Raw genomic sequence first — 27,310 nt, forward strand, 5'->3', positions numbered from 1 at the left:
GAGGTTGTGAGGGTGGGACTCTCATGGTGGTGGTATTAGTGTCCTTATAAGAAGAGGTACCAGTGAGTTCTTCCAGCCACCTCCATATGAGGACAGCAAGAAGGTAGCTGCCTGCAGGCCAGGAAGAGAGCCCTCACCAGAACCCAGCCATGCTGGCCCCTTGATCTTGGACTTCCCCAGCTCCAGAATGTTGGAAAGCAAATATCTGTGGTTTAAACCACCAGTCTATGGTGTTTTGTTATCGCAGCTCAAGCTCACTAAGACAATGGTATTCTAACATTCAACTAATAAATAAAGGGAAGAATTGAAGAAGAGTGAAGGGGACTTTCTCATCAAAGTCTCTGTAAAGATATCTCAGGAGCCACAGTTCAAAGGGGAAGAAAAGCCTAAGAAGAAAAGGTTTAGATAAATTTTATAACAAGGAGTGAAACAGAAGATTTCAAATCTTGGCCGGGCGCGGTGGCTCAAGCCTGTAATCCCAGCACTTTGGGAGGCCGAGACGGGCGGATCACGACGTCAGGAGTTCGAGACCATCCTGGCTAACACGGTGAAACCCCGTCTCTACTAAAAAATACAAAAAAAACTAGCCGGGCGAGGTGGTGGGTGCCTGTAGTCCCAGCTACTCGGGAGGCTGAGGCAGGAGAATGGCGTAAAAAAAACCCGAGAGGCGGAGCTTGCAATGAGCTGAGATCCGGCCACTGCACTCCAGCCTGGGCGACACAGCAAGACTCCGTCTCAAAAAAAAAAAAAAAAAAAAAAAAAAAAGAAGATTTCAAATCTTCTAATTTCAGAAGGTGGGTGGTGGAATGACTCCATATGTGCAGTCACTTGCTGTTCAAGAGCTGAAGGGAAGCTCTGACTTATGCGCTACGATGTTTGACATTCCATGGAGTCATTTATTCATGGTGTTCCAGCTCACCCTTGTTATGGTCTTTTGAAGAGTTCTATAATTTTGCTATGTGTGTTAGTGTCATCTTCCCTAAAAGGCTATAACATGTCCAGGGCATGGCTGTGACCCCTCTTTAACACCTAGCACAGGGCACAGGAAATAGTGTGTATATATATATATATACACATATAAATATGTGTATATATATATACACATATATATAAATATGTGTATATATATATACACCTCAGGTGATCTGCCTGCCTTGGCCTCCCAAAGAGTTGGGATTACAGGTGTGAGCCACCACACCTGGCTGGAAATACTCATCTTTAAGAACAGAACCCAAGGCCAGGCGCGGTGGCTCACGCCTGTAATCCCAGCATTTTGGGAGGCCGAGGTGGGTGGATCACAAGGTCAGGAGTTCAAGACCAGCCTGGCCAAGATGGTGAAACCCCGTCTCTACTAAAAATAAAAAAAAAATTAGCCAGGTGTGGTGGCACGTGCCTGTAGTCCCAGGTACTCGGGAGGCTGAGGCAGGAGAATCCCTTGAACCTGGGAGGTGGAGGTTGCAGTGAGCTGAGATCGCGCCACTGCACTCTAGGCTGGGTGACAGAGCGAGACTGCATTTCAAAAAAAAAAAAAGAACAGAACCCAAACAGTGACAGGGAAAAGGCAGACTAACACGTCCATCCTGAAGAACGCTGCCAGAGAAAGCTGGTGGGTTTTCTGGGAGATTCTGAAGAAAAAGGGAAATAATGGAAAAGACCTATAACCATTTAAAATTTTGTGCCAAGTGTATACACCTCTTTCTTGTTGAAACGATGCCCTGACTGGCAACTGGAAAGCCAATGCCTCCTTGCCTCTTCCTTCTCTGCCTCCTCAGCTCTCAGCGAGCGTATTGAGGAGTAAAGCATAGGTCCTTGGCCCACCCTAGTCAGTTGTCATGGCCAGGACCCAACAATGGGTTCAGGGTGGGTATGCGGCCCACTGAGAGACCATAGGACACAGGGACACTTCTGTTGGGAAGGATAGAAAAGAGCTGAGCTTTTTTCGCTACTGTTCTTGAAATAACAGAAACAAGGATGCTGCCACCTGGCTGCAAAGTAGCCCAAGAATAAAGCTGACGAGGGGAACAAGAGAGGGAGAACTGGGGAGGTGGCTTCGCTTGTGCTCTGATAAAATTCCACCCTGATCAGGCTAAATGAAGAATTTTAAACCTCCTGAATGCGTAAATTATCTCCTTGTTTGTCACTTTGAGTTGAGCTTTCTGTCACTTGTCACTAAGTGACATGAGGAACTTGATTTGGAGTCAAGAAGACACGGGCTCAAATCCTGACTTCCACCTGGCGACTCACTAGCAACGTCATCATGACCACATTGTTTATCCTGTCTGAGCCTCACTCATCCATCAGTGCTATTCTGAGGATGTAGTAACTATTATGTTTTAAAAGTACCAGTACAATGTCTGGACAAAATAACATGATTAACAATTTTTTTTTTTTTTTTTTTTTTTTGAGACAGGGTCTTGCTCTGTTGACCAGACTGGAGTGCAGTGGCAAAATCTTGTATCACTGCAGCCTCTGCATACCGGGCTCAAGCGATCCTCCCACCTCAGTCTCCTGGATAGGTGGGATCACAGGCATGCGCCACTATGCCTGGCTAATTTTTGTATTTTTTTGTAGAGACGGGATTTCGCTATGTTGCCCAGTCTGGTCTTGAATTCCTGGACTCAAGCAATCTGCCTGCCGCGGCCCCCACAGTAATGAGATTACTGGCATGAGCCACTACACGTGGCCAGGTGATTAACAATTTAATTAATAATTTGTGGTTCCTTCCCTCCCCCTGATTTCCTTTAAAGAAAGAACAAAAAGTAAAGGTTTGCTGATGGAATAAAACAGAGATAATGACTTTCTTCCAGCCAATGTCCTTTCTCCTCCAATTAGTAGGGGCTGCAGGGATGGGAAGTACCTTAAAAGAGGCCACTCCTGGGTCAGAGATGCCGGGAGGGTGTTGGCCGGTGCCATAGCCTGCGTAGCTTATCACCCACGGCTCATGGAAGGTCACCCACAGCTTCACACGGTCCCCAAATGTGGAGAAGCAGAAGGCCGCGTAGTCCAGGAAGGCATCCACCACGCTCTCATTCTGCCATCCGCCATGATCCTGCAGGGCCTGAGGCAGGTCCCAGTGGAACAGCGTGGCCATGGGCTGGATGCCCGCGTCCCGCAGCCTGTCAATCAGCTTGTTGTAGTAGGCGACGCCTGGGAGGCTGGGGCTGCTCCCGTGCCCCGTGGGGAAGATCCGGGACCAGGAAATGGAGAACTTGTACACCTGAGCCCGGAGGCCGCGAAGCAGGGCGACGTCAGAGGCCACCTTGTGGTAGCTGTCGCTGGCCACCTCCGGCGTCGCTTGACCCTCCGTGGTGTTCAGGGGCCTGCGTGGATCCCAGATGCTCGCCCCTCTCCCGCCCTCGGCCCAGCCTCCTTCCACGTTAAAGGCTCCCGTGGAGGCACCCCAGAGAAAGCCTTCGGGAAAAGTGTCCTGCAGGAAGGCGTCCCTTTCCGCCCTGGACTGATTGGCAAATGCTTCCCAGACTCTCTGATAGGCCGAGGCAGGAGAGGAGCCCGAGATCTCGTGGTCCTGCTGCTCTTCAGGCTGAAGGGCCAGGCTGCCAGTCAGAGAACAAGACATGCTGCGGGATTGAAGGGACATAAAGGGGCATGTCAGTTACAAATGCCCCCTATGGATGACTACTGTGTTTAATCAGAAACGATTCCAGAAATACTGAGTCAAAAGTCACATCTGCAAAGGCATGGGCAGGAAGTAACTGGTAGATGGGAAAATTATTATTATTACCCCTTCTGAGGTGAATGATTCTTGCTCTTTCATGGTTAAAATAGGAACAATGCTACTGTTCTCTGTATTAGATTGCCCTCGAATATTGTCTTCAGTGCTGGTGCCATACTTTATTCTTCTTATAATTCATTATTTGTAAAACATAGCTAATAATAACAATGACTCCAGTTTATTGAGCCTTAATTCTGCACTGGCCACGGTGATAAGAATGGATGTGTATTATCTCATTTAATTTTCCCAACGAATTTATGATATGGGTACTACAATGATTTATCCTCACCCTGCACAGGAGGAAACTGAGACTTAAAGAAATGGGGGCTGGGTGCGGTGGTGCGCGCCTGTAATCCCAGCACTTTGGGAGGCTGAGGCAAGTGGATCACTAGGTCAGAAGTTCGAGACCAGCCTGACCAACATGGAGAAACCCCGTCTCTACTAAAAATACAAAATTAGCCAGGCATGGTGGTGGGGGCCTGTAATCCCAACTACTCAGAAGGCTGAGGCAGGAGAATCACTTGAACCTAGGAGGCAGAGGTTGTGGTGAGCTGAGATTGTGCCATTGCATTCCAGCCTGGGCAACAAGAGCAAAACTCCGTCAAAAAAAGAAGAAGAAAGAAAGAAAAGAAAGACAGACAAAAGAGAGGAAGGAAGGAAGGAAGGAAGGAAGGAAGGAAGGAAGGAAGGAAGGAAGGAAGGAAGGAAGGAAGGAGAAACTTCCTGACTTCAGGGAGCCAGCAGCTATTATCAGCTGGTACAGAAGTACACTGATGTGGACTGACTAAACATTAGTCCTGGCTACTGCCTCCTTTCTTCTTCATGCTGCTTGGATTTCAGACATAATGGCAGGAGCTCAAGCATCCATCCTGGACCATGAGGCAGAAACCTTGTTAAAGGTGACAAAGCAACAACAAAGGAGCCTGGATTCCTGGTTATGAGTAACTTCTCCTTGCACACAGCTTGCAGGTGGTGGAGCAGCTTCTGTGCTTTTAACCTCATATACATACATGTTTATGTGCATATATGTGTGTGTACATATGTATATGCATATGAAATAAAACATCACATAAAAGTGCATGCTGCATTTATACGAAATGTGGTCTGATATTTTCTATTTTATTCTAGTCCATCTTCCTCCCTCCCACTCTCCTTTTCTCTTTTTTCTTTCTTTTTTTTCCAATTGTGATTGCCAGCTTCTAAATTGATTTCACAGTCAAGAGTCATGTCCTGCAGGCGGGAAAGCATGCATGCTGCAAATTACAGCCAGCAGAGGGCGGCCTTGAGGAGTGCGGCACCTGTCTGGGGAAAAGGAGGTGGAGTACTAGAGCATCTCCGTCACACAGCCATCGCGTGGAGAGCCGATGGCGCCTATACCAGGCTGGCCCACGGCGCAGAACTGGGAGAAGTGACAGGGACACTGCAGAGGTATTTTCCTCTCAAAGAGCGAAGCCTGGGACCGGGTCACCCTGCAGGAGGCGTCTTCTGAAACTAAGCGCCTTCTGTTTCCTCAGCATCAACTCCCTGACATTTGCTAGAGCAGGGGGAAAGGGAAATGATCCTCTCCTTTGTTGATTATCTCAACACATGTGCGACTGTGGAGCGCACCCAGGGATGCGGCGCCGCCCCTCGGTGCTCAGCCTCTGCGCATTCACGATTCCCATAAACACAGCCTCTTCTGCTCCGAATCTCGCTGTCACCCAGCCCTCCTGGCCCTGACTCTGTCCTCCTGGATTGCATGAAAAGAGTTTTGAGGAAACAAATAAACCGCCCTGGGATGAAATAGAACTTGCTATACAGGCTTGGGGCTGGGAACCCTGGGTTTGCCGGCCACCGGAAGGGATTTAGTACGTGATGGCGCCTCAGGCTTCACACCCAGGGCTCCTAAGTTCTCCCTTTTTTTTTTTTTTTTGAGACAGAGTCTGGCTCTGTCGCCCAGGCTGGAGTGCAGTGGCCGGATCTCAGCTCACTGCAAGCTCCGCCTCCCAGGTTTACGCCATTCTCCTGCCTCAGCCTCCCGAGTAGCTGGGACTACAGGCGCCTGCCACCTCACCCGGCTAATTTTTTGTATTTTTGGTAGAGACGGGGTTTCACCGTGTTAGCCAGGATGGTCTCGATCTCCTGACCTAGTGATCCGCCCGTCTCGGCCTCCCAAAGTGCTGGGATTACAGGCTTGAGCCACCGCGCCGAGCCAAGTTCTCCCTTTTTTAGGGTGCAGTTGTGTGTGTCTCCTGCCGCATTCTCATGTGAGAGTTGTTCTGGGGTCTGTCTCCCCTATAAGGTCAAAAATTCTGAAGGAGACAGCTATGTTAGTCCTCACTCCCCACCCACCGCCCCTGCATTCAGCAGGTTCTCCAACCACATCCCCCTGAGTAGGAGCCCCTGGCTGTCCACTTAATGTAAGCCCGTGTTGGCCCTCCCCTTCAGGCAAAGCACCACCAAGTGCTGAGAGAACCTCAGAGCTGGCAGCACTTGTAATCACTGGCTTCTCGGGGAACCCATTTTATTATGGCCTCTTGAGTTTTCTTTCCTGAAGCCACAGCCAGTCCTTGGCTGACTCCAAGTTTGGTCAGGGAGCAGTGGTAACCCGAATCTGTCCATTGCAAGTCTGCACTGCCACACAAAGCCTGAGGTACAGCTGCTGCTGTGGGTCTGTTGATCTGAACTGCTGATTTGAAGTGGATTGAGAGGATGGAACAATAGAAGGGGGATATGGCTCAGGAAAGTCGAGCACTGGAAGAGGAAAAGTAGAAAGAGGTGTTGTCACTGAATGACCCTGAACAGGGCTGCACTGGAAATATCAGAGGTGAATGACAAAGAGAACTCTAGCTGAAGGTCTGGAAGTCAATTATTGTCTCCAGCCTTTGTCCCACCGATGGTGCATGAAGTTCATGCATGTAATACCCCTCCATGGAGTGCTGAGGTTCTGGGCAATTCCCAGTGCTGGCTACCGTGCTATTCTTTTCTCACTCACTCAAGAAGCGTATTGGGATATGCGTGCATGAAAGCAATGTAATTATGGGCACAACCTCAAAATCTGCTCTAATTTTTACATATCATTTGCCTCTTTGGCACTTCAGTCATTCAGAAAGGTATTATTTACAACCCAGCTATAGATTCAAACCTCTGTCCCTAGAATGTTGTCGAGTTAGGCGTCTGGCCTGTAGCAACAGATGGCTTTCCTGTCTATGCTGTCTCCTCCCAGGGAGGATGTTTCACCCTTCATATTGAGGAAATGGGCACAGAGAACCCATTTCTCTTACTCATCATGTAACTTCAGCAGGAGGGTCAGATCTGTCTTTAACCTGGCCACTCTCCCACAAGCTCACACTGTCTCCAATAAGATCTTAAACTAGAAGTCAGGGGTTCAAATCCTAGCTGGTGCAGTGGCACAATCTCGGCCCACAGCAACTTCTGCCTCCTGGGCTCAAGCGATCCTCCCACCTCAGTCTCCCAAGTAGCTGGGACCATAGGTATGCACCACTATGCCTGGGTAATTTTTGTATTTTTGTAATTTTTTGTAGAGACAGAGTTTCACCATGTTGCCCAGCCCAGTCTTGAACTCCTGGACTCAAGCAATCTTCCCACCTTTGCCTACCAGAGTGCTGGAATTACAGGTGTGAGCCATCATGCTAGTTGTGCACAGTTGGGCGAACTGACAGATGAGAAAGCAGAACCTCGTGAGTCCCACTCAGTAAGAGACTCCCTGCTTTCTTTCTGAGTCTTTGTTTCTCATCAATTGAATGGCAATAATAAACTTGGTGGCCCAAGAGTTGATGACAATAGTCCTATAAGGTTATACATGTAAAAGAAACAGTATTCTACAAATATCAGTTATTGATAGTTCAATAGGAAACCTGACATTACCTTTTCTTGGAACTTGATGAACAACTCAGAAACTCATTAATATCAAACCCAATGGTGAGCACTTGGTCTTTATTTATGGCTGTAAGAGAAGAAATTAAATTAACTCTATGTAAATGCCAACTAAGAACATGCAAGTCTGACACACCCAAACTCCAAGCAGTGGTTCCAAGCCCCTTTGGAAAATACCATGGGCTAAGGACTTTAGAAGCTCAGCAGTGAATTCTACTTACTTATTGCTTAAAAAGTGGTTCTCAAACTTCAATGTGAATCAAAATCATCTGTATAGCTTGTTAAAACAAAGGTTGCCGGTCCCACCCCCAGAGTGTCTGATGCAGTAGGTCTCAAGAATATGTATTTCTAATGAGCTCCCAGATGATGCTAATGTTGATGCTGCTGGTCTGGGAACCACAACTTTGGGAACAATTGATTTAGAAGAACTCAAAGACCAGAAAGGGGTGGAATATCTTTAAAATTGTGGTAAAATACACATAAACAGAAAAGGTATAATTTTAACCACTTAGAGAGAGGTGGGATCTAAGAACAGAAATTGTTATGCCATCAAAGGTGAGTTCAGATAAGCATCAATAAATGGTATCTATGGATGAACTTCAGGGGCCCTGTGGAGCCAACCCAATGCTGGGAGGGGGTCCAGGTGTGCTATGGTTTGGATGTGGTTTGTCCCCACCAAAACTCATGTTGAAATTTAATTGCCAATGTAACATTGCTGAGAGGTTACGGGACCTCTGAGAGGCATTTGGGTCATGAGGGATCTGCCCTCATGAAGGGATTAGTGCAGGCTCCAGGGAGTGAGTGAGTTCCCACTCACTCACATGGAACTGGATTAGTTACCATGACAGTGGTTCCCACTCACTCACATGGAACTGGATTAGTTACCATGACAGTGGTTCCCACTCACTCACATGGGACTGGATTAGTTACCATGACAGTGGTTCCCACTCACTCACATGGGACTGGATTAGTTACCATGACAGTGGTTCCCACTCACTCACATGGGACCGGATTAGTTACCATGACAGTGGCTGTTATAAAGTGAGGCTGCCTCTGGTGTTTAATCTATTTGCAGACACTTGCTTCCCCTTCCACTTCTCTGCCATGTTAGGATGCAGCATGAGGCCCTCACCAGAAGCTGACCAGATGTGGCTGCCTGATCTTGAACTTCCCAGTCCCCAGAACCATGAGCTAAATAAACCTTTTTTCTTTATAAATTACACAATCTAGAGTATTCTATTATAGCAACATAAGACAGACTAATATATAGTGGTAGAAAGAACACTACTGACTTCTCCCATACTCTGGCCTGTGGACAGGAGTGACAGACCTGAATATCAGGGCCCTCAGGCACATTCCCCTCTGCCCCTTCCTCCCTTCTTGCAGAGTGTCCAGTGACTGCCAACCTCAATGCTGTCATAGACCCCACCTTTCCCCTGACTTGATTGGACCAGGAGCAGCCTCTTGATCCATGGCCAGCACTCAGATTCACTCTCAAGAATTTGAACTAAGAGACACTAGGAAGATGGCCCCTGACCCGTGAGTCCCACACTTGAAAGTTCTTAGCATCTTTGTCAGGTACCCACCAGGGCCATGCGCAAACTGATAATGGGGACACAGAACAAGGGTAAGTAGAGAGAGCTGGCTGGAGAGAGAGGGGCACAAGAAAGCCCTGCCAAGAGGAGCAGAGATGAGAGACCTTGGAGGGAGAGGTAATGAAAGGAGGCAAAGATGAGTTTCCATGCTTACAACTCACAGCTGAGGCCTGACTATCTTTATGTCCATAAGAGGCATCCTTGTGCAGAACCTCTCCTCTTTCTTGGGTCAATGGGGGATGGTCACAAGGGACCATTAGTAGGAAGGCATAGTACACTAACCCAATCTGGGGTGGGCTCTTAGACTAGCCTTCCTCCCATGCTCCTCCTCCCATTGGAACCCCGGACTTTCAAGACTGCTACCCAGCGCACCAGTGCACCAAATGGCGCTTGAAACCTCTTCAGCAATGGCCCACTCACCTTCCAAAAGGCTGAAGAGCAGCCTGGCTGGGCTCTTCACGGTGGAGGGGCAGTCCAGGAGTTTCAGGTTGAAGACGAAAACTTTCACTTTTGGCTCAATGGTCTGAAAAAGAGAAGGACTAGCAAGTGAACTGAAGCCTCCTGGAAAGCATCTTGATAACAGGGACAGAGTTTCAAGATGAGAAGTTGTAGCACTTACTCTGGCTTTGGAAATGACCTCTAACTATCTCAGTTAATTAAAGGAGCTGACTCTAGACTCTGAAGGAGAAAGATCTACAAGTTTCAATAACATAGTCTCCCCTCCCCACCAACCCCCACCTTCACCTCTTCCTTCATCTCAGGCTTACAGAGCACCTCTTAGAGCCAGGCACGGTGTTAGGATCAGGAGCAAGGCCACTGCTCACATCCAGAGCCTGTGCTACTTTAGAAGCTTAGTTAAGAGGCCACCATTGCCATATCTATGGATGTCTGGGATTTGCTTCACAATAATCCAGTTTGGTTAGCTGGGTATGGTGGTGCATGCCTGTAGTTCCAGCTACTTGGGAGGCTGAGCGAGGAGGATTGCTTGAGCCCAGGAGTTCAAGGCTGCAGTGAGCTATGATCGCACCACTGCACTCCAGCCTGGGTGACAGAGCAAGATCCTGTCTCTAAAAAAATGTTTGTTTGTTTTTTTTAAATTAAAAATCTAGGCCGGGCGCGGTGGCTCAAGCCTGTAATCTCAGCACTTTGGGAGGCCGAGACGGGTGGATCACAAGGTCAGGAGATCAAGACCATCCTGGCTAACACGGTGAAACCCTGTCTCTCCTAAAAAATACAAAAAACTAGCCGGGCGAGGTGGCAGGCGCCTGTAGTCCCAGCTACTCGGGAGGCTGAGGCAGGAGAATGGCATGAACCCGGGAGGCGGAGCTTGCAGTGAGCTGAGATCCGGCCACTGCACTCCAGCCTGGGCGACAGAGCGAGACTCTGTCTCAAAAAAAAAAAAAAAAAAAAATCTAGTTTGGGAGATAGAAGTTACGAGTTAGGTGAAAGAAGATTAGCTATGAGCCAATAGCTCTTGCAGTTGGAGATGACTTCATAGGAGTTCATCATACTTTCTTTCTACTTTTGGATGTCAGAAATTTTCCAAAACAAAAAGTTATAGCAGCCCCGAGGGTGTGGTGGCTCACACCTGTAATCCCAGCACTTTGGGAAGCCGAGGTGGGCGGATCACCTGAGGTCAGGAGTTCAAGACCAGCCTGACCAACATGGCGAAACACTATCTCTATCAAAAATACAAAAATTAGCTGGGCTTGGTGGTTCACGCCTGTAATATCGGCTACTTGGGAGGCTGAGACAGGAGAATTGCTTGAACTCAGGAGGCAGAGGTTGCAGTGAACCACTGCACTTCAGCCTGGGCAACAAGAGCCAGGTTCCATCCCAACAAAAAGAAAAAAAAAAAAGTTATATTAGCTGTCATCATTAAAATGGAAGCAAATGTAATTTCCTCTCCTTATTTCTAGCCATTTCAGTATCAAGGAAAACGTCTCAGACTGACATGCTGTTTGACTTCACTTTAAATTATCTTTTTTTGCAGGGGTTAGAGTTTGGTCATTTTACTCACAGTAATTTTTTCCTCCTCTGAACAACTAAAAGCTACCAAAAGTTACCAATAGTAACTCCTTTAAAAGGAGCCAGGCATAGTCTTTACTTTCTCATAGCCACCTGTGACAATGTCCTGTCTTTACAGATGGGGAGTCAGAAGTTCGAGAGGCTGAGCGGGTTGCCCATGACCTTGTAGTTAGTGGAGCTGTGACTCCACACAGGTCCCATCCCTCCCTGTGCTGGGTCAACGCAGTGGGGACAAATGGCCCAGGGTGGCGCGCTTAAGGAAGCAAGGGTTTTCTCCTTCCTGAAAGACGGATATGCCATGAGGCAGCCGGTGATGTCCCAGGGCTGGAGAGGTAGAGGAGCCTCGGAGGCCCCCGGCCTGCCTTCTGCCAAGTGGAGAACTCCCTGGGAGCACAGCTTTTTCTGATAAGTGGATGTGGGACCTCCTCGTGTGCCTCCTGTAGAACTGAGAACCCAGGGGTGTGCCACAGCTCTTCATTGCTGGGCTGGAGGCTGTTCTCAGGCCCTCAGACAGCTGTGTGCCGTTGGGGAGTGGCTGCTGAGGGCCCCTGGGGCTCAGAGAGGGCTGTGCAGGTGCTCTGGGGAGAGGGTGGGAATGGGAGCAGGTGCCTGCTCCTCCCTGCCCTGCTTTCGCCCTCTTCCCTCGAAGCCCACAGGAAGAGGTCCCTTCAAGGGGAGGGTGGGGTTCTGGGATGGGGAGGGAGGGGACATTGGGAAGGTGGGCAGTGCGATTCAGGCTCCTGTGGACACAACTCAGCTCCTGTTCTCAGGGCAGGTTCAGCTGTTCTTCCTGTCCTGGGCGTGGTAACTGTGCATGGGAAATGCTACCGGGCATGAGACCACAATCCCAGGAAGGAGCAGTGTCCTCTCAAGCTCAGCTGTCATTTCCAAATCTTTGAGGTTGCCTCTGAGGGTCCAACCCCACCCAAGGAAGTAAAAGGAATACATAACCATTGCAGAGCATTTATAAATGGCTGCTAAGTTTGTCCAGGGAGAGTTTTATTATTTGACTGGCCAGCTACAGACTGAAGTTTCAGTGCTTTTCCCAGACACTGGTAGAAGTGTCTTGAAAACATGGTAGCCAGGGCCGGGTGCGGTGGCTCATGCCTGTAATCCCAGCACTTTAGGAGGTCGAGAGGGGTGGATCACTTGAGTCCAGGAGTTGGAGACCAGCCTAGCTAACATGGCGAAACCCCGTCTCTACTAAAAATACAAAAAAAAAAAAAAAGTCAGGCATGGTGGCAGTCTCCTGTAATCCTAGCTACTCGGGAGGCTGAGGCAGGAGAATCGCTTGAACCCAGGAGGTGCAGGTTGCAGTGAGCTGAGATCATGCCACAGGGGCACTCCAGCCTGGGTGACAGAGCGAGACTCCATCTCAAAAAAAAAAAATGTTGTGATGGAAAAAGGGAAGAGACTGAAAATCATATCCTCAAGTACCAGCCATGCAGTGCCCCTGCTGACTGCCTGTCAGAGGCACGCAACCTCCGCACAACAGAGATGGTTTTAAAATGGCAGCTGTGTCCAAACCTGCTAGCCTAGCAACAAGCTCTGGTTTAATTCCATGAGGAGGACAAAAGGCAGCTTTAGTCATCACAGGCACAAGCAGACCTCGAGGACACTAGAGTGCTAAACAAGGCCCAGAAACCTTGTCAGCCAGCCCACGAGCACAGGCCCTGGGTCGCAAGCAAGTTTAGGCTCAGGTGAGGCATTCACAAAAACAACTGAAATTGATCATATGTGATTTAAAAATACCACCCTCATCATCATGTTCCCAACCCTTGGACTTCTTTTTCTTTTTTTTTTTTTTCGAAATGAGTCTCTCTCTGTTCCCTGGGCTGGAGTGCAGGGGCGCCATCTCGGCTCACTGCAACCTCCACCTCCCGGGTTCAAGCGGTTATTGTGCCTCAGTCTCCCAAGGAGCTGGGATTACAGGTGCGCGCCACTATACTTGGTTAATTTTTGTATTTAGTAGAGACAGGGTTTCCCCATGTCGGGCAGGCGGGTCTTGAACTCCCGGCCTCAAGTGATCCGCCTGCCTCAACCTCCCAAAGTGCTGGGATTGCAGGTGTGAGACTTATTTTTCTTTTGAAGAGACAGTGTGGTGTCTTCGAATGAGAAAGCCCTGGTTCAAATCCAACCCTGGAGCTCACCACCTTGGTGAGATTGTTTAAACCTTAGAGTGGGTTTTGAGGGGTTGAGATGATGTGAGGATGAAGGGCCTCCCAGGTGTCTGGGATAAGCAAGCACTAAAATTATATAGCTGTTACTCAGATGTCTTTGTGGCTACATCTGTCGCCTTTGATTAGATCAGTGGTCCCCAACATTCTTGGCACCAGGGACTGGTTTCGTGGAAGACAATTTTTCCACAGACTTGGGGGAGGTGGGAGGGCTGATTTGGGGATAAAACTGTTCTACCTCAGGTTATCAGGCATTAGATTCTCATAAGGAGCACGCAACCTGGATCCCTCGCATGCGCAGTTCCCAATAGGGTTTGTGCTCCTATCTAATACGGCCGCTGATCTGGCAGGATGTGGAGCTCAGGTGGTAATGCTTGCTGGCCTGCCACTCACCTCCTGCCATGCAGCCGGGTTCCTAACAGGCCATGAACCAGTACTGGTGCTTGGCCTGGGGGCTGGGGACCCCTGAATTAGATCATCTCATTATTTGTAGATAACAAAAGCAGCAGTGCCTACACAGGCAGCTGGAGACACACAGACATTGGGATTGGACTGGTGCTAATTTGTCCATTTCAATCACTCTGCCTCAGGTAAAATGGAGGGTCCATGGCCTTTTTTTTTTTTTTTTTTTTTTGAGATGGAGTCTGTCTCTGTCACCAGGCTGGAGTGCAGTGGCGAAATCTCGGCTCTCTGCAACCTCCGCCTCCCAGGTTCAAGTGATTCTTCTGCCTCCGCCTCCCAAGTAGCTGGGACTGCAGGTGTGTGCCACCACGCCCATCTAATTTTTGTATTTTTAGTCGAGACAGGTTTTCACCATGTTGGCCAGGATGGTCTTAATCTCTTAATCTTGTGATCCACCCGCCTCGGCCTCCCAAAGTGCTGGGATTACAGGCGTGAGCCACTGTGCCCGGCCAAACTTGGCCTTTTAAGGGATAATTCCTCAGGTAAACCATCCTCCTTGGTGACGGAGATGGTGGGATTCAAAACCAGAGGTGAGTGATGGGGGCTGCTCTACCTGCCTCGTGGGAGGCACAGGCTGAAAGCAGCGGGGAGTGGCTTTATGCCCAAACCTGCAGAGGCAGGAGGTCCAATGTGGGTGCATTCCAGTGGCCAGACATCCTTGGAAAGGCCCACAGGAAGGCAGCTCTCCAGGGTTATAGGAACACTGCCAGCACTCAGAAGGTGCAGGAGAAAACATGGGCACTATCAGATACACCTTGCGTTGGGGGAATAGTTGTGACTGTAGGGAATGAAGCAAGTAAGTCACACAGCAGTGACCAAGCCTAAGAGAGAAACCTGGTAGTTGGATAGGAGGCTTCTAATATACTTTCTCTAATGAGCCCACATCATTAGACTTGAGAAAAGCAGTACTGGGTACAGGAGGGAGTCCTGAGCTTACTGGAAGGTCCAGACAGCTGGGATCTGATTTAGTAGACCTTGGTATGAAATGTTTGTTTTTTAAAAAATGTGGTAAAATAGACTTAAAGAAAAAATTTACGGGCCAGGTGTAGTGGCTCACACCTGTAATCCCAGCACTTGGGGAGGCCGACGGGCGCGGATCACTTTAGGTCAGGAGTTTGAGACCAGCAGGACCAACATGGTGAAACCTTGCCTCTACCAAAAATACAAAAATTAGCCAGGCATGTTAGTGTGTTCCTGTAGTCCCAGCTACTGGAGAGGCTGAAGCAGGAGAATTGCTTGAACTCAGGAGGCAGAGGCTGCAGTGAGCCAAGATTGCACCACTGCACTCCAGCCTGGGCAACTGAGGAAGACTCCATCTTAAAAAAAAAAAAAAAAAAAAATTATCGTCATAACCATTCAATGTGTAGTTCAGTGGTGTTAAGTAGATTCACATCGTTATGCAACCATCACCCCCACTGATGAATTGCCTTTTTAAAACTCAGAATGAACCCTAGAATCTCGATTCTGGGCAGATTTCTACACAAGAAAGCAGAGGATTTATGTAAATATTTATCTTAACAAGCTAACCCTCATATCCTTTCTAGGAAAGACTACCTAACATCCGATGTTCTCTAAGGATGCTTGCAACAGAAATCTCCCCAGACTCAACTCAGCAGATCTCTGACTGTTGATGGAAGTTCAGTTTATGCAGTAGTCAAAGCATTAAATGTCTAATATGCTCTCTGAAACCTTCGCAGCATTCATCATCAGTGTGGAAAAGGGCTCAAATTACCTGCAATTTACTCAGCTTCTGCCGCAGACTTGCCTCATTTTGGCATTCATAAGACAAATCAAGAGAAAGGAAATCAACCGTGTCCTGGAAATAGTAAATAGGGTCATTAGAGCCTAAGCAGTGTCAAGACTCTCGGAAATATGCTTTTTTGTTTCTCCCCTTATCACTAAACTGAATATTCCAAAGCGGGATTTTCCAAAGGAAAAGATGGAGATGGAATGAGAAAGTGTGTGTGTGCGTGTGTAGAGTGGCGGGGGGATGCCTGTGCCTGTGTGTTGTTGGGAAATGCATTACCTATGTGCTCATCCATTTGCCTCTGTGCTCAGCACACAGAAAGCACGCGGTGTTGATGGCTCAATGAATGTGTGAATGCCAGAAATGGGAGGGAGCTGGAGGCCAGGGCTGCCCCCGGCACTTCCTCCACAGACTCTAGCACTTGGCCAGGATGGGGGCGGTAGAGCCTTCAGCCAAGCACGGCTCCACAGTCATCCCTGTGAATCCTGCTGGGTTTGGTTTTAATTTCAGGCCACGGTTTGAAGTTCACCCCCAGTTATCCCTAGCCAGGCCAAGAGCTAGGGCCTGTGGAGGATGCCCTGGGGACATCCTCTTTAGCAGAGCACAACCCTCATGGTCCTGGTCGTCAACTCCCCCATCCACGCATCCGATAAGGATGTCCCCTCTGCCCTGTCTCTGGCCCGCATGGGCTCAAAGAACTTCAGATTCACAGAGTCTACACAGGAAGACACCACCATGCTGCCACTACCCTCACCACCCCCAATGCTCCGCTCCCCTCCATGAGCCTGGTACACTGTACCTTTCTACCCTTGGCATGATTAGATCATTACCTGTCTTATCCCTCCCACAGATCATCTGCTTCTTCGAGACAAGGACTATGGTTAACAGCACCTGGTCAGAACCAAGTGCTCTGTGCACCTTAATGCCTAGTGTTCCGTTATGGGAATGCTAGGCCTGTGGGTGTTACTTATATCCTACTGCTCAAGGTCATCGCTAAGGTCTGATTGCAAAAGTTCAAAAAATTGCAACCTCAGGCATATATGGGTTAATAAGTGGTTCACCACTGGCTCCCTGTTGCTTTCTCAGTTGTCATCAGTGTTCACTAAAGGCCACTCTGGCAGATATTGGTCCAGTGTCCCCTGCCCACCCTCGCAGCTCTTGCTTGTGTCTGTCAATTCTGCACAATGTCCAATGTGGGTGCATTCCAGTGGCCAGACATCCTTGGAAAGGCCCACAGGAAGGCAGCTCTCCAGGGTTATAGGAACACTGCCAGCACTCAGAAGGTGCAGGAGAAAACATGGGCACCATCAGATACACCTTGCGTTGGGGGAATAGTTGTGACTGTAGGGTTGTTGTCACTGAGTACCTACCTCCGAAAGTCACACTGTGCTGGGATGGTGGGTAGGGATTCACATTTAGAGATAAATAATATCCACAGAGGTTTACACCTTTAATAGGGAGGGTTAGCAAATGCACCAATCACACGAGGAGAAGGCAGAAAGTCAGACATGCCATGAGAAGCCCCTACCAGTGGTTCTCATGCCTTGCTGGGGATTAGACTCACCTGGGGACTTGGGATGCCTGTGCAGGCCCAGGTGGGTCCCACCACATTAAGCCTTGGTCTCTGTGCTCTCTCCTAGCTCTCTAGGTGGTTCTGATGCCCACTCGAGCTTGGGAACCACTGGTCTAAAGCAATGGCTAAGGGTCCGGGTGGGGAGAGAGCGCAACAGGGCGAGTGAGGGAGTGTTACTGAGCGAGGCCTCCGCTGGAGAGCACAGTTACGTGTACGTTAACAATGGAGAAAATTTTGCTGGAAGGAGATTTGAGGAAGGCAGGAAGACAGGAAGACAGGAAGGACGTCCAGTAGGGGATGCAGGAGAGTAGGAAGCAAGCATAGCACTCACACGGGCAAAATAGGAGGTGAGGCCAGAGAGAGAGACACCCACACGTTCATGCACTGGAGGATCCTGCAGGATTCGTCCCACTCGGGAGTGTGGCTTCCCAGCAGGGAACGGGTCAGAACTGTGCTTTCAGAAGATTACCAGAAGCATTGCACAGCATGGACTGGGGCAGAGACCAGTACAAAGGCTATTTCTTTTTTTTTTTTTTTTTTTTTTTTGAGACTCGCTCTGTCGCCCAGGCTGGAGTGCAGTGGCGCGATCTCGGCTCACTGCAAGCTCCGCCTCCCGGGTTCACGCCATTCTCCTGCCTCAGCCTCCCGAGTAGCTGGGACTACAGGCGCCCACAACCGCGCCCGGCTAATTTTTTTTTGTATTTTTAGTAGAGACGGGGTTTCACCGTGGTCTCGATCTCCTGACCTTGTGATCCGCCCGCCTCGGCCTCCCAAAGTGCTGGGATTACAGGCGTGAGCCACCGCGCCCGGCCCAAAGGCTATTTCTTGACAAGCATTTTTCCGATCAGCACTTTGGCCTCCTGTGTTCATAACTGATAGCAGTTATCTCCCTCTGTAAACTAATTTAGATGCCATTCTGTCCATGCAATCAGCCTTGGAGTTGTCCCTCCAGAACCTTATCAGGTCTTGGTTCCATCGTGTTTGAACTGGAAAATCTGAAGACTGAACCCTGACTCCTGGGGCCCCCATCACCGCACAGACGCCAATGAGCAGCACCACATCTCTACAGCGCCAGGGCGATGCTGCAGAACTGGAGGCCAGCAGTGGTTCCCATGGCTTCCAGACTGCCCAGCAGCCCAAGGGGGCCCAAAGCTGTTCACTTCTCAGATTATTTTGATTTTTCTTTTAAAAATTATAGTTAAAGGCTGGGCGTGGTGGCTCAAGCCTGTAATTCCAGCACTTTGGGAGGCCAAGGCAGGTGGATCGCCCGAGGTCAGGAGTTTGAGACAAGCCTGACCAACATGGTGAAACCCCATCTCTACTAAAAATACAAAATTAGCTGGGCGTGGTGGCACATGCCTGTAATCCCAGCTACTTCGGAGGCTGAGGCAGGAGAATCGCTTGAATCCAGGGGACAGAGATTGCAGTGAGCTGAGACCGTGCCACTGCACTCCAGCCTGAGCAACAAGAATGAAACTCCATCTCAAAAAAAAAAAAAAATTAAAAATATAAATTATAGTTAAAAAGTGATAGTTGGCTGGATGTGGCGGCTCATGCCTATAATCTCAACACTTTGGGAGGCTGAGGTGGGAGGATTGCTCAAGGCCAGGAGTTGGAAGTTGAGGCTTAAGTGAGCTGTGATCATGCCACTGCACTCTGGCCTGGGTGACAGAGAAGGCCACAAAACCCTGTCTCTAAAAAAATAAATAACTAAAAATAAAAAATAAAAAGTGATAGAGGATGTATGAACATTTAAAATTTTTTTTTTTTTTCTAGACAGGGTCTTGCTGTGTCACCCAGGCTGGAGATATGATCACAGTTCACTGCAGCCTTGACCTCCAGGGCTAAAGTGATCCTCCCACCTCAGCCTCCCGAGCAGCTGGGACTACAGGCATATATCACCATGCCTTGCTAATTTTTGTATTTTTAGTAGAGAGGGAGTTTTGCCATGTTGCCCAGGCTGGTCTCGAACTCCTGGGCTCAAACAACTCTCCCACCTCCCCCGACAAAGTGCTGGGATTATAGACGTGAGCCACCGTGTTCGGCCAGGTGCACGTTTTTTAAAAACCCCTTTATAAACCTAGTACCTGTTTTGCCATAATTTCATCCCTTCTCCTGTAAGCTATCTTGGACTCAAAAATCAGAGCAAGCAGAGGCAAGTGACTCCTTCCTGCAGGGATGCCGACACTTGACCAAGCAGGAGCTGCAGCTTCAAGGTTTTGTTTCTAAGGTAATTATGAACCTAGAGAATATATACCACTCATTCTGAGGTATTTACAGAAATGTCAAACCAAACAGACCAAAACTTCTCGTTTTTAAAAAATTAAAATAAACTCTCCTTGGATGTTACAGGTATATTTTTGGGCTGCTGTCACCTGGGCAAGCGCAGATATGGGTGGTTCTAGCAGGAGCTCCGGGATATCTTCAACTCGCAGGACAACAGAGAGTTTTCCGCCTGAAACCAACCAGAGACATGAGCAGCAGGTGAGCGAGGGCGGGAGGCTCTGACTGCGGAAACCACTGGGGGATTCATTTCCTATGGACCCGAAGAAGTCATCCACGTGACTTTACTCTAGCTGAAAGATTGTAGAAGAAAAGGTGGCTTAAAAAAAATAATGTTCCGTTAGAGAGTTTGTGAAAATCAGGACTATGAAATGCAGAGCAGTTGGAAAGTTGGCAAGGAGAGGACTCCTTCCTAAACTTCTTTTTTTTTTTTTTTTTTTTTTTTTGAGACAGGGTCTTGCTGTCGCCCAGGCTGGAGTGCAGTGGTGTGATCTCACCTTATTGCAGTCTTTGCCTCTCAGACTCAAGCGATCCTCCTGCCTCAGGCTCTTGAGTAGCTGGGACTACAGTTATGCACTACCATGCCTGGCTAGTTTTTAAATTTTTTGTGGAGATATGGTGTCATTATATTTTCCAGGCTGATCTCAAACTCCTGGGCTCAAGCACTTCTCCCGCCTTGGTCTCTCAAAGTGCTGGGATTACAGGCATGAGCCACTGTGCCCATTCCTAAACTTTTTTTTAAAGTCAGGGTGCTCTCAGGAAACTGCTGTTCCCTGATCCTTATTCATGGGAAAATATCACTACAGCCCCTACCGGGCATTGAGGGGAGAAACAAGGAAATATTAGCATGTGTGGCTTGTACCCACTTGTTTTGACATTGGATGACATAACAGTGGTTCTCAAACTGTTGTGTACATCACAGTCACCTACCGAGATTGTTAAAATGCCAATTTCAGGCTGGGCACGGTGGCTCACGCCTGTAATCCAAGCACTTTGGGAGGCCGAGGTGGGTGAATCGCTTGAGGTTAGGAGTTCGAGACCAGCCTGGCCGACATGGTGAAACCCTGTCTCTACTAAAAATACAAAAATTAGGAGTGGAGTGCGCCTGTAATCCCGACTATTTGGGAGGCTGAGGCTGGAGCACTGCTTGAACTCAGGAGACAGAGGTTGCAGTGAGCCTAGATCTCACCACTGCACTCCAGCCTGGGCAACAGAGTGAGACTCCGTCTCAAAAAGACAAAAAAAAAAAAGCCAATTTCAGGCCCTGCCCTCGGAGATTCAGAGTGAGCAGAGTAGAGTGGGCCCAGGCGCAAGCATTTTAACACACTTCTCGGGGGATTCCAACACAATGGTCCTCAGACCGTAATTTGAGAAACACTGCGTGGTGCTGGGATGGCTCAGCCGCTCTGTGTTGCTGTCGATGGATATAAATTTTCAGCCCACATTGGATGTTCCTTGAGGAGCAAAATTTAAACATTTATGTAATCCCTCCAAGTATCAAGCTTAGGACTGGGTGGATAGAAAGGGCTCAGACCTGTGATTTGGAAACACGAAACAAAAATTGAATAAAACCGCAGTTTCAGATTTTAACAATAGGACCATATTCATTCAAATTCTCTACAGAAGATAGATCCCCTGCCAATGAAACCACCACAAACAACCATTACCAACTACAATGGTGCTTATTTTGATAAGCACAACGAATCTTTGAAATACTTCTGAGCATGGAATATCACTGGGAGATATTTAGTTCTCATTCTGACAAGATGATGTTGTTTCCCAGTTATTTAATGGTTGTGCTCCATGGATCTGTTTCACATTCCACAGGTTTCCAGACTTCAAACCATCATCACTTCCGCGGAATAAACCGCTAATCTACTTTAGTGTCTCTATACATTTGCCTATTCGGGACATTTGTTGTAAATGTAAATATAGATTGTAAATGTAAATACGTGGTTGTGACTGGCCGCTTTCACTAGCATGTTTTCAAGGTTCATCAATGTTGTATCATATATCAGAACTTCTTTCTGGCCAAGCATGGTAGTTCACACCTATAATCCCAGCACTTTGGGAGGCCGAGGTGGGAGGATCACTTGAGGTCAGGAGTTCGAGACCAGCCTGGCCAACATGGTGAAACCCCGTCTCTACTAAAAATACAAAAAAATTAGCCGGGCATGGTGGTGCATGCCTGTAGTGCCAACTACTTGGGAGGCTGAGGCAGGAAAATTGATTGAACTTGGGAGGTGGAGGTTGCAGTGAGCCAAGATCGCACCACTGAACTCCAGCTTGGGTGACAGAGCGAGACTCTGTCTAAAAAATAAATAAATAAACAAAATAACTTCTTTCTTTTTCTGGCTGAATAATATTCTATTGTATGGATATAGTAATACTACATTTTATTTATCCATCAGTTGATGGTCATTGTTTCCACTTTTGGTTTTTATGAATTACACTGCTATGAATGTTTGTGTACACATTTTTGTTTGGACATTTGTTCATTTCACTTGGATATATCCCTAGAAGAGGAATTGTTAAGCCATATGTTAACTCTAAAGTTTGAGGAAGTGCTGGGCTGTTTTCCAAAGTGGCTGCACCATTGTTCATGGCCCCAGCAGTGTACTCAGGTTCCATTCACTCTACAGTGTCACCAGCACTGTTATAGTCTGTCTTTTTAATTACAGCCCTCCTCATAGGTGTGAAGCGGTATTCTGTTCTATTTTAATTGTTGGATTAAGTAGTCGGTTCATTGGCACTTCTTATGGGTTTTTTTTTTTTTTGCTTTTAATCAAGCTATGTTATATAACATTTTTGATGTATATCAAATAATACATTTTTAAAAGAACAATAAGTCTATAGGATTGGACTTCGAAGGAAAGTGAGCATGAGGGAGAGAGAGGGAAGAAAAACCACTTTTTGAAATAGTAAGAAGACTGAAAAAGAGAACTTATTCTGTGTCTTGCATGATATTGGGGACAGATATTTGGGGAAACACAAAATGAAGGGTAGGAGAAATAAGCAGAAGAAAAGAAGGAAGATATGAGTTTAAAAAGAAAGTCTTTAGTCACCTGATGAAAAGTAAAAATAAAATATGGAAAACATTTAAATAAACATGTACATATAGTTTTATAATTTAAAGAATTTTGTGCATCCATCCTCAAAATAAGATTTTTATTTATTTGGGATGATACCATCTTTCCTTCTTTCTTTTTATTATTATTTTTCAATCCTGCTTCTTCTGTAGTCTTTCATTCTTTTTTATTTTCTTTTCTGTTTCTTTCTTTCATTTGTTCATTAGTTCTTTCTTTTTCTTTCTCTTTCCTCTTTCTCTTCTTCTCTTTCTTCTCTCTCTCTCTCTCTCTCTCCTTCCTTTCTTCTTTTTCTTTCTTTCCTTTTTTTTTTTTTTTTCCAGGGTCTGGCCCTGTCACCTAGGCTGGAGTGCAGTGGTGTGATCTTGGCTCACTGCGTGATTCTGGCTCACTGCAGCCTCTGCTGCCCGGGTTCCAGCGATTCTCCCACCTCATCCTCCCTTGTAGCTGGGATTACACACGCACACTACCACACCTGGTATGTGTGTGTAATCCCAGCTACAAGAGAACTTTTGTGATTTTTTTTTTTTTAGGAGAGATGGGGTTTTACCACGTTGGCCAGGCTAGTCTCGAACTTCTGAGCTCAAACAAGCTGCCCACCTTGGCCTCCCAAAGCACTGGGGTTACAGATGTGAGCCACTGCGCCTGGCCTCATTCTTTCAAAGTTTATTTTACTCAGAGCTTCTTCAGTAGGATTGGAGCCAACACACATCTCTGTGTTTATTTGCTGACCCGCCCCAAGACAGGCTCTGCAAAGAGCACCGTGGTTCTCCATAGTGCTCCTAGGTTCAGGCAACTGTCTCCGTGTCCAGAGCTCTGCTCTCCCTCAGACTGGGCCCCTTTTCTCTTTCTCGAGCCCACTCTCGCCCTGCATTCCCAACTGCTCAAATGGTGGCCCAGGAACAGCCTTCCTGGCAACTCTGTCTAAAATATCCCCAGCCACTCTCACACTTTCTTCCCTTACCCTGCCTTAAAAAAAAGAAAAGAAAAGAAAAAAAAAAAAAGTGGTAAAATACACATAACAGAAAAAGTACCATCTTAACTATTTTTAAGTGTACAGTTCAGTATTATTAAGTATATTCACATTGTTGTGCAACCAATCTCCAGAACTTTTTCATCTTTCAGAACAGAAACTCTATCCCCATTAAACAGCTCTCCATTTCTCCCTTACCCCAGCCCCTGGCCTCTGTCATTCTCCTTCCTGTCTCCATGAATTTGACCGCTCTAGGTTCCTCCTGTACGTGGAATCATACAGCATTTGTCTTTTTGTGTCTGACTTACTTCACGTAGCATAATGTCCTCAAGGTTCATCCATGTTGTAGCATGTGACAAGACTTCCTCCCTTTTTAATAAAGGTGGAGTAATATTCCACTTTATGTCTACACCACATCTTGTTTATCCATTCATCCATCAGCGGATATCTGGGTTGCTTCCCCCTTTTCGCTATTGTGAATAAGGCTGCTATAATGTCCTACCTTATTTTCTAAGATAGAAAAAAAAAAAATGTTTAAGGCTGGGCGCGGTGGCTCAAGCCTGTAATCCCATCACTTTCGGAGGCCGAGGCAGGCGGATCACCTGAGGTTAGGATTTCCAGTCCAGCCTGGCCAACAGGAGAAACCCCATCTCTACTAAAAATACAAAAATTAGCCGGATGTGGTGGTGCGTGCCGTAATCCCAGCCACTGGGAAGGCAGAGGCAGGAGAACCGCTTGAACCTGGGAGGTGGAGCTTGCAGTGAGCCGAGATTGTGCCACTGCACTGCTGCCTGGGCAACAGAATGAGACTCCATCTCAGAAAAAAAAAAAAAAAAAAGAAAAAAATGTTTAACCTCTCTATAATCAAATACGTGCAAATTAATAAGAGATGAAAATAAGTGCTTTCACTGTTAAATTAGTACTAAAATATAGCATTTGAAACAGAATGGGGTTAGAAGAGTAATTTTATAACTGTTCGTATAAATGATTATACAACTTTTCTGTAAAATAATTTAGTACCATGCTTTAAAATCTTAAAGAATGCAGATCTTTTTGCCTAGTAGTTTCAATTCTAAGACTCTGTCAAAAAGAATTTATCAGAAGGTGGGAAATAGTTTATAGATAGGAATGTCATTGCAACATAACTTGTAACTAGTGAAAATTAGAATAAACATACAAAAATAAGGAAAATAGTTTAAACTTTATGCTCCATTTATACAATGGGAACCTATAAGACCATTGAAAGTTATGCTTTCAAGTTTTTGCTTTGTTTTAAGCAATACTATTCCAGCACTGGAGTAAATTATTATTATTATTTTAGAGATGGTGGTTTGCTATGTTGCCCAGGCTGGTCTCCAACTCCTGGCCTCAAGCAATCCTCCTGCCTTGGCCTCCTAACAGGCATGAGCCACCACCACGCCTGGCTCAAGTGTTTAATAAAATGAGAATATAGTCATAAAATATGTTAAACTGAAAAACTAGAACATAGAAGTATGTATATATATCAGGTACTATATATACAAATATGTATGTATACAGTATATAATAAAAACAAGAAAGCATACATAATGCAAAATTGGTTCTCAAAATTGGTGTACCTAATGTACAGTTAGGGAATTGATTAAAATCACAAAAGTCCTGGTACAGCCTAGGCCTCCAGATCAGAACTTCAAGTCCCCTAGGAGGCAGGAATGTGAACAGTTAACAGTTGTGCACTCCTCATCCTGTGGTATATAATTGTTTCATCTTGTATTTGTCTGTCTCCCAAGCTGGAATGCAAGCTCCAACTAAGACATGTAAGTAAAGGGGAGCTGAGGGGGAAGGACAGGAAACCATGAAGCCTTGCCTCCAAGTCAGGGCAGCAGGACATAGAAAGGAAGATAGAAAGACAATCAGGGCTTGCCCAACTCAAGACTGGGCAAGGGGGTTTCAAAGATATATATGTGTGTGTGTATGTGTGTACATATGTGTTTGTGTGTGTATATGTGTGTGTGTGTGTGTGTGTATATATATATATATATTTTTTTTTTTTTTTTTTTGGAGACGGAGTCTTGCTCTGTTGCCCAGGCTGGAGTGCAGTGGCATGATTTTGGCTCACTGCAACCTCTACCTCCTAGGTTCAAGTGATTCTCCTGCCTAAGCCTCCCAAGTAGCTGGGATTACAGGCACCTGCTACCATCCCTGGCTAATTTTTGTATTTTTGGTAGAGACGGGGTTTTGCCATATTGGCCAGGCTAGTCTCGAACTCCTGACCTCAAGTGATCCAACCACCTCGGCCTCCCAAAGTGCTGGGATTACAGGCGTGAGCCACTGCGCCTGGCCTCAAAGATATTTTTCAAAGGAAATGCTTAGCATTGTGCCATATTAGGTACCCCTTCCTATCTCCAGTGGGAAATCAATACATTATTAATTTCTCCCTATGCAGAGACATGAGAGGACTGCTGAAGGTGGGTGGCGAGAAACGCCAAATCTGCTCTAAGGAGGACGGGGAAGGTGTGTGATGAAGGCTGTCGAGGGGTCACCACCAGGTCAATGTGTACTCACCCTGAGAAGCATAGTTTTCATGGTAAATCTCATAGGCTTTTCTGTGGGCATCACTGAGGGTCTGGAGTCGTGACGCTCTTGATTCCTGGTGGGGAAGCTCCTTGATCACTTCCTCCAAGTCACTGAAGGTGAACCAGATCCCAACTAGGTCCCCGAAGGAGTGGAAGGCGAATGTGGCATAGTCGGCAAAGAGGTCAGCGAAGACTTCGGTTCTCTGGAGGGTGCTGGCCGGGAGGGTCTGGTGGTGCAGGATGACCATGGGCTGAAGCCGTGCAGTCTTGAGGGCCTCCAGCAGTCGCCGGTAGCACTGCACTGTTTTCTTGTCTGGATTCTGGGTGCTTCCTGCTGGGAGGAGCTGTGCCCATGACAGAAATACCTTGTAGTGGGTGATCTGACTGGCATGAAGACTGCTGAAGTATTCTGGCAGGAAAGTGGGCAGTGGCTGGTGACAAACATACATGTCTTTGTCCCCTGCTACAAAGTTAGAACTCTGGTCTCCCAGGGGCCCACTCAGGTTGTGCAGCAAGTCATTGGTTAAAGGACCAGCGGCGGAAATGAAATTTCTCTCAGACTCCCAGTCTGACCCCCAGCATGAAACACTTAGCAGGGCAATAAAGGCTACATGCCAAGACAGCTCCATTTTCTAGGAACTGTTAGAAGGTATGTGGAACCCTTACTTTATAACAACAACTGAGGTTGTAAAATACTAAGTGATTAATTAAGACTTAATAATTAACTGGGTTATCTATGATCACAAAATCAGTACATGGTTCACTAATGCAATATTTAAAAATGTAAAGATCAGGGCCGGGTGCGGTGGCTTGCACTTGTAATTCCAGCACTTTGGGAGGCCGAGGCGGGCAGATCACGAGGTCAGGAGATCAAGACCATCCTGGCTAACACGGGGAAACCCTGTCTCTACTAAAAATACAAAAAATTAGCCAGGCATAGTGACATGCGTCTGTAGTCCCGGCTACTCAGGAGGCTGAGGCAGGAGAATCACCTGAACCCGGGAGGCGGAGGTTGCAGTGAGCCGAGATCATGCCACTGCACTCCAGCCTGGGCAACAGAATGAGACTCCATCTCAAAAAAAATAAAAAATAAAAAAATAAAGACCAACACAAAAACCTCAAACTTCCTATACAATTTAAGCAGAGGAACCTGGAAAATGTCTGAAGAAAACAATTATCAAGTTTTTATTTATTTATTTATTTTGGTGACAGGGTCTCACTC

The 27,310-nt window shown here is 47.1% G+C and overlaps 1 protein-coding gene across 1 annotated transcript in view; it reads right to left on the bottom strand.

Moving 5' to 3' along the window:
- LOC105492565 (lactase) overlaps positions 1-26,718 on the bottom strand; it is a 58,177-nt gene extending 31,459 nt beyond the window's left edge. The window contains exons 1-6 of the mRNA XM_011759803.2: positions 26,078-26,718; positions 19,567-19,646; positions 15,604-15,687; positions 9,625-9,727; positions 7,601-7,679; positions 2,858-3,578 (exon numbers count right to left, since the gene is read on the bottom strand). Of these exons, the coding sequence (XP_011758105.1) occupies positions 2,858-3,578; positions 7,601-7,679; positions 9,625-9,727; positions 15,604-15,687; positions 19,567-19,646; positions 26,078-26,717 (1,707 nt within the window). The 5' untranslated portion in view covers position 26,718. The remainder of the gene's footprint in view (positions 1-2,857; positions 3,579-7,600; positions 7,680-9,624; positions 9,728-15,603; positions 15,688-19,566; positions 19,647-26,077) is intronic.
- Positions 26,719-27,310: the final 592 nt, after the last annotated feature.

The sequence above is a fragment of the Macaca nemestrina genome, chromosome 11 (genome assembly GCF_043159975.1).
Source record: "Macaca nemestrina isolate mMacNem1 chromosome 11, mMacNem.hap1, whole genome shotgun sequence".
NCBI lineage: Eukaryota > Metazoa > Chordata > Mammalia > Primates > Cercopithecidae > Macaca > Macaca nemestrina.